This window comes from Aplidium turbinatum, chromosome 2, assembly GCF_918807975.1.
Source record: "Aplidium turbinatum chromosome 2, kaAplTurb1.1, whole genome shotgun sequence".
Classification (NCBI taxonomy): Eukaryota; Metazoa; Chordata; class Ascidiacea; order Aplousobranchia; family Polyclinidae; genus Aplidium; species Aplidium turbinatum.
Window position 1 is genome coordinate 45,939,553 of NC_137473.1, and position 13,981 is coordinate 45,953,533.

General features: G+C 34.7%; 1 protein-coding gene across 2 annotated transcripts; it reads right to left on the reverse strand.

Moving 5' to 3' along the window:
• Positions 1 to 1,762: 1,762 nt before the first annotated feature.
• LOC145764667 (tumor protein p53-inducible nuclear protein 2-like) lies at positions 1,763 to 11,655 on the reverse strand. 2 transcript variants are annotated; one of them, XM_082576313.1, is made up of 5 exons: positions 11,469 to 11,655; positions 10,998 to 11,136; positions 8,587 to 8,688; positions 7,311 to 7,461; positions 1,763 to 5,029 (listed from the first exon to the last, which is right to left on the reverse strand). In XM_082576313.1, exons 1-5 carry the CDS (start codon positions 11,475 to 11,477, stop codon positions 4,840 to 4,842), a joined length of 591 nt encoding a protein of 196 aa, XP_082432439.1. In that variant the 5' UTR covers positions 11,478 to 11,655; the 3' UTR covers positions 1,763 to 4,839. The 2 variants fall into 2 exon arrangements, with proteins under 2 accessions (XP_082432439.1, XP_082432440.1); XM_082576314.1 differs by lacking the exon at positions 8,587 to 8,688 and having other exon boundaries at positions 11,469 to 11,650.
• Between the last annotated feature and the right edge of the window lie 2,326 nt (positions 11,656 to 13,981).

The window sequence follows — 13,981 nt, forward strand, 5'->3', positions numbered from 1 at the left end:
CGACCAAACGTCCTGTCGACCAAATGTCTGTCGACCAATTGTCCTATTGACCAACTGACCGGGTACCGTTTCTTCTGGCATTTATGTAATATGGCTTACCAGATCTAATTTTCTTCCAAGATGTTCCAAGTTTTTTAGGTAGACAAATCAAAGGTTTTTTGCAAAACTCAGAAAAAAATTGACACTACAGTAGAATTTCTTGTATCAACTTGTGTAAATCTGCAACCATAGTCGTGTAGGAGATGGGAGACAAGGGGACAGTCGTTACCCTGCTGAAAAAAATGTCGCAAATTTAGGCAAAAATGTCCGATTATTTGGCCAAATCAAACTTACCGTGATTTTTCGACATCTCATCAGTTTACAAACTTTAAATAATTGTTATAATTTATGAGATACATTGATATTTTCTAATGAATGTAAAATGTATTATCATAGATTTTCGAAACTATTGCATGTGGTATTGCAACTTGAGCAAAAAGATAGGCTAATAAGTTTCGATTCAACATCTGCAAAAAGTAAGTGAAAAAATGGCCCAATTGGCGGGGAGGTAAGATTATTCACTAGCATGTAGGCTACATTTCTTCACAGGTAGGATAATAGGTAATTACTAGGGCCATTTTTATTTTGATCTAAAACAAAAAAAATTTTGACTTTATTTTGACCTAACGAAACTGCTTATTTGTAGAGGGTACAGTTCTTCCTTGAATTGATACCAGCTACCCAAACGTAATATTTTGTTGAAAAGTCAAGGTGTTTTATGGATTATAAAAAGTGCGTCGTGTTTTTTGGTGATAGGAAAATTTCGACAAATCTGTCTAACTTTTGCTGAAGATGATTTAGCTTGCTTAGGCATTTTTGTATTACAGAATGTCAGTAGGCTATTCCTAAATTCCAAACTGTTGATCTTCGAAAAGACTACGTTTGTGAAGAGGGAATGTTTTATAAAAAATTATTTAAATACGTAACAATGAATAAACAAGGGACAATTTGCGAAAAAAGTTACTGCTGTTTAGGCCTCGAAAACCTTTTATTACAATTTAGAGCTGAAAATAGCCAAATCAAGTATATTTTTTCAAAATTTTCTGGGGGACCTCCCCCCTACTTTTCTTATCTTCAGAAAACACATGGCTCCTTTTACAACTTACCACCTGCTACTGCATTTTAGTTGTATTGAGTGGTAAAGCATTATATGGCTCTTACGAAAATACATTTCCAAAAATGTAGCTTTCATGGTTCTTTTTCCTGAAAAGGTTCCCGACCCCTGTATTAGATTATACACTACCAACTCAAAGATTGTGAGTGATGTTACGTTTTTGAAAATAAATTTGGAAAGACAAAATTTTGTTTGGTCCCCCCAAAATGTTTTACTCTCCTACGGCTATGTCTGCAACTATGTTATTATATCAACGTCGACCATCCAAAATTCCAGCAACATCGATTACATGCTCAGTGGTTACGCGACCGACTCAAGATCAAGCGGCGCTGGATCGGTTCTCGGGGTGTGCGCTTAAGCAACTCATTTCAAGGACTGCTCTCCATTTAGCGGCACCTAGTGGATGGAATAGCTTACATACAGACACCACTTCAAATAAATATAGAAACTTCACTCTGCCAATCTCGGTAACCGGACCTACGTCAGTGATTCAAAGCCTCTACGTCTACAAGTATGCGAAACTGCCAGGAATAACACACCAGAGGCTTTGTCAGTCCGAGGATAAAGATTCAAAAACCAAAGCAAGCTTCTAGTTAAACCGGTAGCTCGCTGTATCAAACATTTGATGTATTTTCGTGACCGTTTAATAACTCCACTAAGAATACACACTATACTGTAGATGACGTTTCTAGAATAGAAAGGCTTGAGCTTATCACAAAAAGGCTGCCAAATCCGGTGCAGTTTGGAAGATTTTTCTTTTCAAAGTGCAACGATTTTGTCAGGCTCATCTTGTTGGTCAGAATGGTACGTTTTAAAAGTAACCTTAGTTAAAAAAAAACTTGAACAATCGTTGATATGAGAAAATGACTTCATGCGTAAGTTGTGGTACAAAAGCAAATTAATCCAAATGCAAAAATTGTTATTTAACAACTGTTGTACCTTCTGTGACGGAAAATTAATCGAAAATGCGAGTTTCAGTATTAAATATACAATAATAGATATATACCATTTAAAATCAATGCTTAGTGATATTTTCTGTTTTATTTAGTAACGTTTATATTACCTCAGGTTTATTTGAGCTCAAATGAAGTTCTTTGCAATCGTGAAATCTTCCATATCAATGAATCTATTGTTTCTTTATGAGAAATTCATATCTAATTGTCCAAAAATGTATATCTTAATGTATACTTCTTTCAAAAAATGGTTTTGTTGTCTGCAATAACTTCAACGACATACGACGTTCATGAATTCAAAAGTGAACAATGCACTGCAATGCAGCCAAAAAAGGAAGTTTTACATCTGTGCAACGTCAAATGGCAGAGTTTTCAAGTTAGCTGACCTTATAAAACGGAATTATTTTTCTTTATCCGCCGAAGGTCGAAAGTGGTGATAGAAAATTTAATCGAGATTGCTAGCTTGATGTAGGCCTAAACAATGCAGTTTCTAAAACAGGTTTGGCAGTACCTTCATGTTTGCATGACCAGCTAGCGTTGACATTGTCATTCCAGTTAACGTTGAATGGCCAGATATCGACGTTAAAATAACGTTCCAACAAAGCAATTGTTTCAGTGCATGGCAATATCTTGACAAATTTTTATAATTTGAAATCAAAACTGTGCGGTTTTGAAATTAATTTAACATATTCCGACGATTTACCTTCAAAAATAGCATTTCTTTCAACAAGAGTGGCGTGAAACTACGGTTTTAACAGTAATTTAACTTACGTTTAACATTGAATTAACGTAAACAGAATGTAGTTTCACAACATAAATATTTAGCCACAACCCAATCAGTATTTTTCGATTCTAACGTCTAGTCATCTTAAAACAACGTAAAAAAAACTCTGTTTGGTGAGTACGGATAATTACATAAAAAGAAACCCATAACAATAATTGGTTGGTAGTTGCGGGATACTAACTCCCAGTCTCAGGAGTACTAGTTTAAGCATGGGATATAAATTTATAAAAGTATAATATGAGGTTATGAAGCTTTTGTTCAAATTTTTGTATTTATGCGTCATTTTGTGTTTGTTTATTGTTGCACGACAATTTAGAAAACAGTTTCATTGTCAGCATAACAACTTCGGTGTATTCAAATATATTCAAAAAGCAATAATCGAATCCATATTACGACTTAATTAAGCACACCAAGCTTTGGTGGAAGGCAATGTTCAAAAAACGATTATCAAGAAAATTAGCTTTTTTTTTGGAAATTCACTCATTCTTTGTTTTATTCCACTGGAAAAAGTAATACGCTTTTTGTTTTGCACAATCAAGAAAGAAAAATCCTGAACTCGAAAACCTGCAGAAACAATTCTTTCACTGGTTTGTGAAAGAGTCAGAAATCTAAGGGCAAGATTAATAAAAAAATAATTAAAACAGAAGGACATTTTTCACAGAATAACGTAAATCTATGCACTGACTGCAAGTTTTAAAATTTGAAAGTCGCCTTGCTGACAAGTCCAGCTTGGTCAAACACAAATTCAATTTTACAAAAAAAAAAATACAACAACAGTATGCCAATTTATAGCAACCTTACAAAAAAAACTTGGTTATTTACAAGTTTCAACTGGTAAAAACATGCAATGTTTTAAAAAAAGAAGTAAAAATCAATTAACGTTTTGTTTTTCGATAAAGCAAAGGAGACCACATAAAATTTTTGATGAACAATAATTGACAAGAGTTTGAACAGTTTGGGCTTACAGTCTTATACATTTCACAGTTTCAAATTATTATTGCTGACGATTATCCTACTAACAGAGTACCAAAAATAAGAAGGTTTTCCGAAGAAGCTATATTATTCAACTGAACAAACATTCTTCAAATCACGGAAAAATTTTCTTCAATTTATAAAATATTTTCTCTGCAAGATGGAAGTAGAGAGCAATATCAGCGAGCAAATTGTAATCGGCTACGTATGTCGAACGTTGATAAAGTGGAAAGTATGTTAGTAGATGGAACAGGTTAGTTAAGATATACAACATATATACCAATACGGCAAACATAACAACACAAAGACAACTATAATATATATATATACTTTTTACATTTGTATGGTACAATTCATACCTTTATAAAATATTTTTTACTTTTAAAAATAGATTTCTTTCGTTACAATAAAATATTTCATGCGAACAACACAGTAATACTCCCCTAGAGAGCAAAATCTGTCAGTTTTGCATTGATTCAACGTCTGCAGACATGTAAAAAAGACGGATTTTGCTGTCTGGGAACAGATATAATAACATGGAGGATTTTTACATTGTCTTATGCTGAAAAAATAAAAGAAAATCGTAACATAGTCTTCTTGAGCCAAACACGAATTTGCAAAGCGATACAATGGAGACTGAAATATTTTAAATAAAATTAAATACGAAACAACTTAGCACTTCGGTCGTCAAACATAAATTTGATTGGGAATCAATTTGTACATAAAAAAACATTAATTTAAATGTTCGAGGATTATTCAAAAAAAAATAAGTAAAAATTTATAATATTTTTTAAACAATATATAATTAGTTTCCACATTTTTTTAATTTAACATTTAGACATGACAGTCAACACAAAACTAAAATTGTGTTACAAAATACAGTTTCTATTGACACATATGCGACACATAAACTTTCCACAAATTGTCTAGATATTTACACAACAAAGAAAATCCTCCAAGACATGTCGCAGATGGAATTAGCAGTGCTTGCGAGGCTGCTGAACCAATTGGCGCATTTTTTGAACTGATTTATTGTTGCGTCGAAAAACGTCACAGTTGGTACGTTTGAACTGGCTGTTGCTGTTGTTGCGTCGCTTCTGTTGGGAGATCGCCGACGACGCTTGACGTGAAGCACGTCGCTGCGAACGACGCAGTGACGTAGGTGCTCTGCAACGACACGACATGTTGGCGTTATGACAGTCGCGTGTGTAACGGATATGACGTTGTGGTGCATATTGTGTGGAGCAACATACGTCACCAGGAGGCTTAACAAAGAAAGCATTTAGTTTTCTAATTAATTCAACAACCACACAAACGAAGCTACATCTTATGCGTCTATGTTTATGACACATCTAACTACGCAAAAATATAAACTATACTATGTTCGTTTACATAATTATCGTTAACGGTATTTCCAATTCTTTTTGAACTTAGCTAAAGTTTAAAAAAATCCATCATACACTGAACTTATAAGCCCATTAACACTTCCACAAAGCTATCGCAGCTAAATCAATTTCATCTAACTGAAAATTGATTTTTTTAAGTTTGTCGCTGTAGCATGACTTCCCACAAAAGTTTTTTAAAGATCACTTTGAGATGCATCTTAGCCAAACAGCAAAAGTGTCAGTTCAACATTGATTCAACGCTTGCAGACTTTGAATCAATGTAAAAACGATAGATTTTGCTGTCTGGGGCGGTTCTTCTCAAACATACAAAGAAGAACTAAAGCCTTACAGGACTGAAATGCAGAGTGGAAAAAAAAGAGTTCTTCTATTTCTGCCTACCCTCTTATAATAGAACACAATAGGATTGCTATTACAGTTGCGCGTTTGAGCGCCTTTTGTTTGCGACAAAGGTCCAGATGTACCAACAACAAAGCGAATAAAAACTGGCAATATTGGCAAACATGTAACCTAGACTACTGTGCACGGACCAACTCAAGGCAAAAGGTTCTACGATTTTCAATGTTGAATGACCGCCGGTAAACGTTAGTTCAACGTAAAGATATTAAAAATACCCAACCCGCAATTTTGCCATGAACGCATCCAATACAAATCCTAAACACGACTGAATTTATCTGATTGAAAGAATGTGTTCATTACATTCAAAAGATTGCCTTGTAATACCCCATCCAAGAAATTTACCCTGATTCAACGTGTACAGACGTTGAATCAATGTGAAAACTGATAAATTTGGGGACTGGGAAATTATACCTTTTCAAATAGGTTTCCTTAGGTTATAAGGTAAATTGAGAATTCTATTGGCTTAGAGTTCAGGCAAATTTCGACAGTAAGCTGGGTACTATGATAAAAATATTTTGCAACTGAGTAAGTTTTGATTTCCCACACCAGGCGCCCACGTTAACCCAATGCCTTCATAAGTAATAAAACAAACATATTACATTCCAAGGGATAAAGAGTTTCGTTTAGTAGAAAACCTTAGACAGCTCGTATGTGCTGTATGTTTTTGCAAACTAAAAAAACAGCCGTTGTGCAAATTCATGTATGCAAAGCACTGAAGTTAAAAAAAAAACAAGTTATCAAATGAAGAATTAACAGATTGTCTCACAGCATGTTGATACATTTTATGACCAACACGGTGAAAACGTAACGTGCGACACTCAAAGCCGAAGCCAGAATCAATAGATGGCGTAGCTACCATTGTTATTTTGCATTCAAAGTAACTGCTGACTGATTCAACCTCCAGCAATGGAACCTCATGAATATTAAACTGGTAATTTAACCTTTATGCAGCAGCCGTATGCTAATGCGTTTTATTTTAAACATTGAGCAAGGTAATTGAACTATCCGAGCATAAACGCAACGGTGTCATCTCACATCGTGAATAAGCCTTTTTTGCATTGACTCAACGTTTGCAAACGTTAAATCAATGTAAAAAAAGTGATTGCTGGCTGGTATAGCATCTGGAAGGGCCAATCTTGTGCTGCAAGCACAGGTCAACTTCCTGCGTTCTGCCTTAGAACTGCTGGTTGGTTGCTAATATAATCAGTAAATACAAAAAACTTAAGTCATGCGGCCTACGCATGACAGGTTGGACTAACCCAAAAAATCTCAATAAGTAGAAAAAACAATATAACCTTAGAAACCGTTATGGCTGCGGGATTGTTCTTCATTGTCATGGACAAAAACTAACAAATCAAAACAGATTTTTGTGTGATGTAAAAGTGCTGTGTTCCAAGTTGTTTAACGAGAGTATCAGCTGATTCTGGTCGAGTTGAAACTATTTTTCACTTTTGTATTTGATCCATGAATATTTGAATAACAAGGTAAAAACAATCTTTACAGAGTAAATATCTTCAACATTTGAAAGTAAGTATTGATACAATTGATATATGAAAGCTGTACAGTTTGTGCACGAAAACCATCCGCGTTATATTTGGTAATTTGATACGTAGTTTTGTCCTGATTTGGTTTGAAACACAACCTACCCTCTATGAGGCTGCACCACTGGTGCAGGGGGTTCCTCGTTAGCAGGGGAAGCAGCTTCTTCATTTGGCAAAGGAGGGCACACAAACATGCTAGGGTGTTCAATCAAGAGATTTTCTCTTGCACTCAGCTCTCCAACAGGTACATTTTCCTCTGAAATTGAACAAATATACATCACTTTACTATGTACTTAGACTTTTAAAGATTGTAATAGGAAAGTATCTTCTACTGCATAAGGTTGCGGATGAATAGACAGAAATAAACACTGGCACTTCCATTTTAAAGATAAACTAGCACTTCAAAGAGTGGTTATGACATAAACGATTTCACAAAATAGCATTCACCACAGTAAAAGTAGTACATGCTCTGATGTTTTGAGACTTATTGCCTTATGGATGGTCTACCGATTGTGCATGGGATGGTACATGCCAATCTTGGATAAATTTCAGTTAAAAAAGTCTAAACATCTTCAGACTGCTTATGATAAACGTCAAGGAAATTCTACAGAGCTTAAAAAGAAATGAATAAAAAAACAAGCTATTAGTCCATAAGCTTTCAGTTGTGATGAGAAGTTTGCAACATGAATGTTCTTCCTACAAGGTGACAAACTGTGGCATTCTTAACTTCACGTGTCATTTTGAAATGACATTATATGGTACAATGACATTAAATTTGGATTAATTCTTCCACAATGTCACGTATCAAAAGAACAGTAAGTTATCTGACCTATCAAAATGATAGACCTGTTAAAACGTTGAGAGTTTATTGAAAGATGACTTTGGGTTAAAATTTAAAGGAAGTTAAATCAGCAGGTAATCTGTATGTGCATATTTGCTGTGAAGCAAGGTGCATCATCACACATTACAAGAACAATTGGGTATGAACTAAAATACAGTATAGTAGTGCTATGTTGTAGGCTGCCCATCAATAAGCCTGTTGGAATTACATGAATGACAATTTACAAAATGCAAAGCTAAAGTTTATTTTATATTATGATAGGAAAATATGCATGATTCTATCATGTCAGTAAAAACATGCTAAGGTTATCATTGTATTGAAATGTTAAAGCTGCATATGTGCAAAGCAAACTAACTTTGGAACTGCAAATGCAAAAAAAAAAATTGAAAATAGTGGTGCATTATGGGTAGCAAATGCTGCGAGATTTTCAATAGCAGTTGGAAGTGCAGGTGAAAATAACAGAATTTGCTTATTGAAATACACACACAGGATAATGCATGTTATTAAAAACAACAGTCAAGGCTAAAATTCATGCAGCACCTGCATTAAAGCAAGGTGGTGGTGTTATGAACCAGCTGTGCTCCAGCTTTGGCGATGGGGGTGGTGTTAGAGGTCTAGGAAACTCATTAATCTCTGTTTTACCTGAAAGAAAGTATTTCCAAAATGTAAAAACTACTTCTTTGTGACATCATATTTTTAATTTCTTTCAACATGGACATTCATGGGCATTTGTAGTAGAATAGTTAAACTCACAAAGTTTGATGGACATGACAGAGAACAATACAGTATTTCAATAAAAACTTCACATGTAGGTTTTTCTTTTTTAACCATAAAAGAGAATCTATGGAAAATAACTAGCAAAAAAGAGTAACCAGTTTCGAAAACTATTTTAAAAATCGATTTTCTTGTGTTTTATTCAGATGACATTCAGACATCCAAAAGAGGCATTTTAAGCGAGTAGTCTTGTAAAGGGAGAAAATCGCAACAACCAATTTAAAAAAACTGAAAATATGTCAAGCAAACTCATTAATTTGAAATTAGATACAACGTTCACTATAAGATTCACAGGAACTTTTTCAAAAGTTAACATGTTTAAACTAATATTTTTAATGGCAATTTATAGAGAAAAAAAATTCTTTTATTGGTAAAAATAAGTCAACTGCTTGAAAGCCTAATAATTAATCAATTAAAGCTACGTTTTCAGCTTGTCAAACAATATGTGGAGTAAAATAGTTGCATAAGCCTGGACATTTTATTGCTTGTTTAAAGTTTTCTTTGAAAAACACAGACAAATAATATGTTGTGATAAAGTACACAGTATTTGAAGAGACACAGAAACATTCTACGATGAAAATTATTCATTGGTGAAAAGAATAATTTTGGGGACAAGGTAACATTTGGATGAACAGTTACTTGATCCCTAGCTCACGGGTGTCTATCTAAATGTCATCAAGTGACAAGAAAATATTAAGAGTCATTGAATGTATGTGTCATCAAAGAATAATAATAAAATCAACACAGTTAATGTTGTGTATAGGTCATTTCCTGAATGCTCTATTTGTGTCACACAGTACAAGTGGCAAACTAATATTCTACGTATTCTACATGATAATATATCATGTAACTTCAGATAGGGTCACTAAACACAGTAATAAGAAAACAGGTAATAAGAAACAGGTAATAAGAAAATTGAAAAAAATTGATGGAATTCATGTAGCATACAGTATCATCTGTTTACATGTGCATTTTATCATGGCTCAGAATTCATTTTTCAGTTGGCGAACACAAGTCAAAAAATTCCCTCATGTACTTGGTATTAACTTTCAAAGAAAATACAAAGTCATGCAGCCCATCAAATCTATTCTAAATACTAGTTATTACCACAATGCAGACTTTGTCATCATAACTCTTTGTTTTTCATTCAGGCACGTTTTAAACCTTTTAAGGTTTTACCACCTTTTCCCGTTCGTTTAACGTGCTGGTAGGTTTATATCAATTTTTGTAGTTAGTATCTTTTTTGTCCCGGACGCGTTTATGACGAAAAATAAAATGATTGAAATGATTGATTGTTTCTTCTTGTGAGAACATTCTAAAATCTGATGATTCATCACTTTGTGAGTTTGTTTTGTTTTAAACTGTGCAAGTAGGCTACCACTTACTTAAAAGTAACAAATAAACAAATTGATTTGACACTGTTGATGATGATGATGTTCGACCTTCGTTTCCGAAGATGGCCAATGAGACTGAGATCAAGCTTTTTTTATATTTTATTTAGTGCTGGCTTTGGTCAGTATAGGCTACATGAGTGCGGAGATGGCTGATGAGGCCTATCTGTGCGGTGAAACTTCTGCTGCAGGATGGACATTGGAAGGATGGTTGGCTAGGGTCAGGGTTGTTTGAGGACTGTTAACACTGTTATGTTGACACTGTTATGAATCAATTGATTGATACGTTGATCATTAAATAAACAAAATTGAAAAATTAGAGCGTATTGCTTCACAAAAAGCATTTTTGCCACCTTCAAGTCATAGCGCAGCAACTGATGGATTTTGATTATTTTGATTTGATTTTCATATTTCTACAAAATGACAGGAACATGTTATCAGCATCACCTACAACTTAACTATAATTGCACACAAAAATTGCTTTTGATTTGTTAGCAACATAGGTTTTAATGTTTAGCTGCATCCCTCTTCAGTATTTTTAAAATTTGAGTTTGGCTGTGGTGCTTAAAACAGTTGGGAAAGAAGTTTGCAAGCTATAAACATCAATCACATGTATTAAAAAAATAGAAGCTGATGCGCTTTAAAAAAAATTCTTTCTATCTGCCAAATAAAAACTAAGAGCATACACAAACAAAAATGACATAACCCTTGCATAGTCATTAGTCAACTGCAATAGCAAATAAAAAGGAAAAAACATGCTGCTGAAATAAAAAAGACTAACTTTACCTTCATTTTCCGAATTATGTAAATCAACTAATGTCCATTGATCTTCTGTTTCTTGTGTTTTAAATGTTGGAGCTTTTTCATCAATTGGTGTGAGTCCATTACTACTGAGACCTAGGCAATATGCAAGTGTATCCAGCATCTGAAAAAAAGAGAAGATAGAATACTGTAAGATAAATGTTTTGGTGAGATATTAAAGTTGTAAAAAATCAACTACCGTAGTAATTATGGCCATGTGACACACGACGAAAAATAAACTAGTAATTTATGTTGAAATTTCATATACCATATGTTGTAAAAAATGGAACAAATATAACCGCTGTTGAAATTAGATTAGCAAGCAGTTACTGTGGTAGTTTTCTTTTAAGCTCAATAACGGTATTCCAGATTGCCAAGGCTTACCACACATTGAATAGCAAAGAAAACGTTGCGTACCAGTAGCCTATAAATTATTTATTGGCGCTAGCCACTCACCCCTTCCATAACGGCAAGGCCAATCCAGTACGAATCTTGAAGTCTCACAGAACTTTAAGCCAGTCAAAATTATGCACTTGGTTCAGTAAAAAGAAAAAGAATGCAACAAAAATCTTTACAGAGGCGACAGTAGATTGACCTGAAAATAACAAAGTCAAAGCAGCTAGCAATCAAATTGAAAACATTTAAAACCTTTCATGCGCCTTAGAAACAGCACAAGCCTCGCCCTCAACTCGATGTCAGCTGCTGGAGTGGTCTTTGTTTCTCTCTCAGCTTGTTGATATCAATCAGCTGATCTGACGTCACAAAAGTTTTATCGAATCGACGCGCGGCTGGCGAGCGTCATTGTTCTGTGCAATCAACCATGAAGGACGAGTGAAAAAGGTAAAGGAACAAAGACGAGAGAGGCAAGCCAATGTTCTTGTAATTTTACTGGCTCTGAGAGCGTATTTGGCGCTTGTCACAATAATATAAAAAATGTGATTTATGAGTAATGAATGGCAAAAAACAGTCGCAATGAAATTTTTAATCAAAAGAAACAAACGACAAGCTATATTTGTTTGTTCTATTTAACGGGATTAAACGTATAAACAGCAAAATGTGTTTGAATTTTTCCATAACCGACCCTCTGTTTGTAGCCGCCTTAGACATACTGTTTGCATCTGTTTTCTTTGTAAGAAAGTTGTTTCTTTCCTCACTCTTCTGATCAGGCTGTTCAAAACGAATATTGGTCGAAAAAATGCAAGATTTACTCTTCGTGAAGCGGTTCGAAATGATACGAAAACTCGTTGTACTTTGAATTTTTTTCGAACTTTTTATTCTTTCTGATCCAGTAGCGTAGCCAGGAATTTTCAATGGGGGGGGAGTTTTGACGACCCAGCGGCGGGGGGTCCGGGGGGCCTCCTCCAGAAAATTTTGAAAAATTACTTTCAATTTGGTGCATACTGAGAGCATTTTCAACAAAAATGTGGGTATGAATATTCCTGTAAAATGGTGCTGTCCGGTGGCACAGCAAAAGGATAAGATCATGTTTTCTTCGGCATTTTTCGGAAGTAAAGCTAAGTCTCTATGTTTTCTTGTTGGTAATTCCTGGCTGAGATGTTTGGTATTGACAAAACTTGCTCTTTTAATGCAGTTTTGTTCAAAATTAGCAATTTTTTTTTAGACTGAAAGCATCATTCTCAATATCGTGACGTCACACGCGTGCCAAAGGGGGGGGTTGTAACCCCCAAAACCCCCCCTTGGCTACGCCACTGTTCTGATCACTCCTGAGCCTAAGTTATAAGTTATTATGATTTATAATACGCACTTCGAAAAATATGGATCATGGCCACATCCACTTTAAATTGTTATGTTAAAAAAATTTCTGTTTTCAGAAATCTCTCCTGTTCGTTTCTAGTTAGCAAATAACAGCAAAATAAAATTGCACTCTTTCGAAGCGAGGTAAAACAAATTAATCGAATGCTGTATTCAATGCTCAAATACGCGAGACATAGAAAGGAACAAAACACTATTATTCGCCAAGACACTTAATTTATAATGAAACAAAATCAAGGCAACGACTTGTATGTCGAAACGAAATATTTGTGTTTCGAGCCAATGCCAGGCTAGCCTACTTGACTTTGAAAATTCAAATTAAACAAAAAGAGTGAAGCATTTTTACTCACATTTTAGGCTCGTTGTTCCAAGTACTCTTGCGACAGATTGACGCAATCCCAAAGTTGCGAACAGTTTATTTACTTTACCTTGCGCATGTGATTGCACAACCTTGTCGCAAGAACAACCGTTCGTGACAGTGAACTTTCGGCGAACTGTGTCAAAGCATCAAAGAATTTTTAGGTGTTTTAGGGCATTGGGCTATGACGCGATTAATTACAAAATTACTGGTGTTGCATAGGCAATTTTTCAAATCGAATACTCCAATTCAGGAAAACATTTACAGTATTATAAGTGCTATTTTAATTTTATTGGCAATATAACTTTTAGAAAGAGTCAAACCCATGAAAACTCCGTGTTTTTGTTTATATTTGGTTTGTGTGCAATGACACCTAGCCTACTTGACGTTGAATTCCTAACAAATAATGTTATAGGCCTCTTCAGCCTGACCAAAATTGCACTAAAACTTGGTATTGTAGTGGCTGAGACTTGTACGTAGCCTACTGCAACTTTCCATGATTGAAAGTAAAGATTCTGTTTTCTGTGCGACTGATTTAGCATCGTTTTTTTTTTAGTTGGCTACATTGCACGAAATAATATTTTCTTCATGTCTACAGCTTGACAAAGCAACTATTAAAAACTGAGCGAGGAATTAACCTGTAGTGTGTAAAAATTACGTAAGTAACCATCATTAGGCTATAGGCCACTAGATTCATCTATAATTTTTTTATTTAACAATAGAAAAAATCTAAAAAGGGGTGACAGGGTGTGCTGAAAAGACTGTGTTTTTTTCTCCCAATCTTATGCATTCTATACAATACATGTAGTAGCAAAGCTGCTCTGTAGACCGTCCTAAA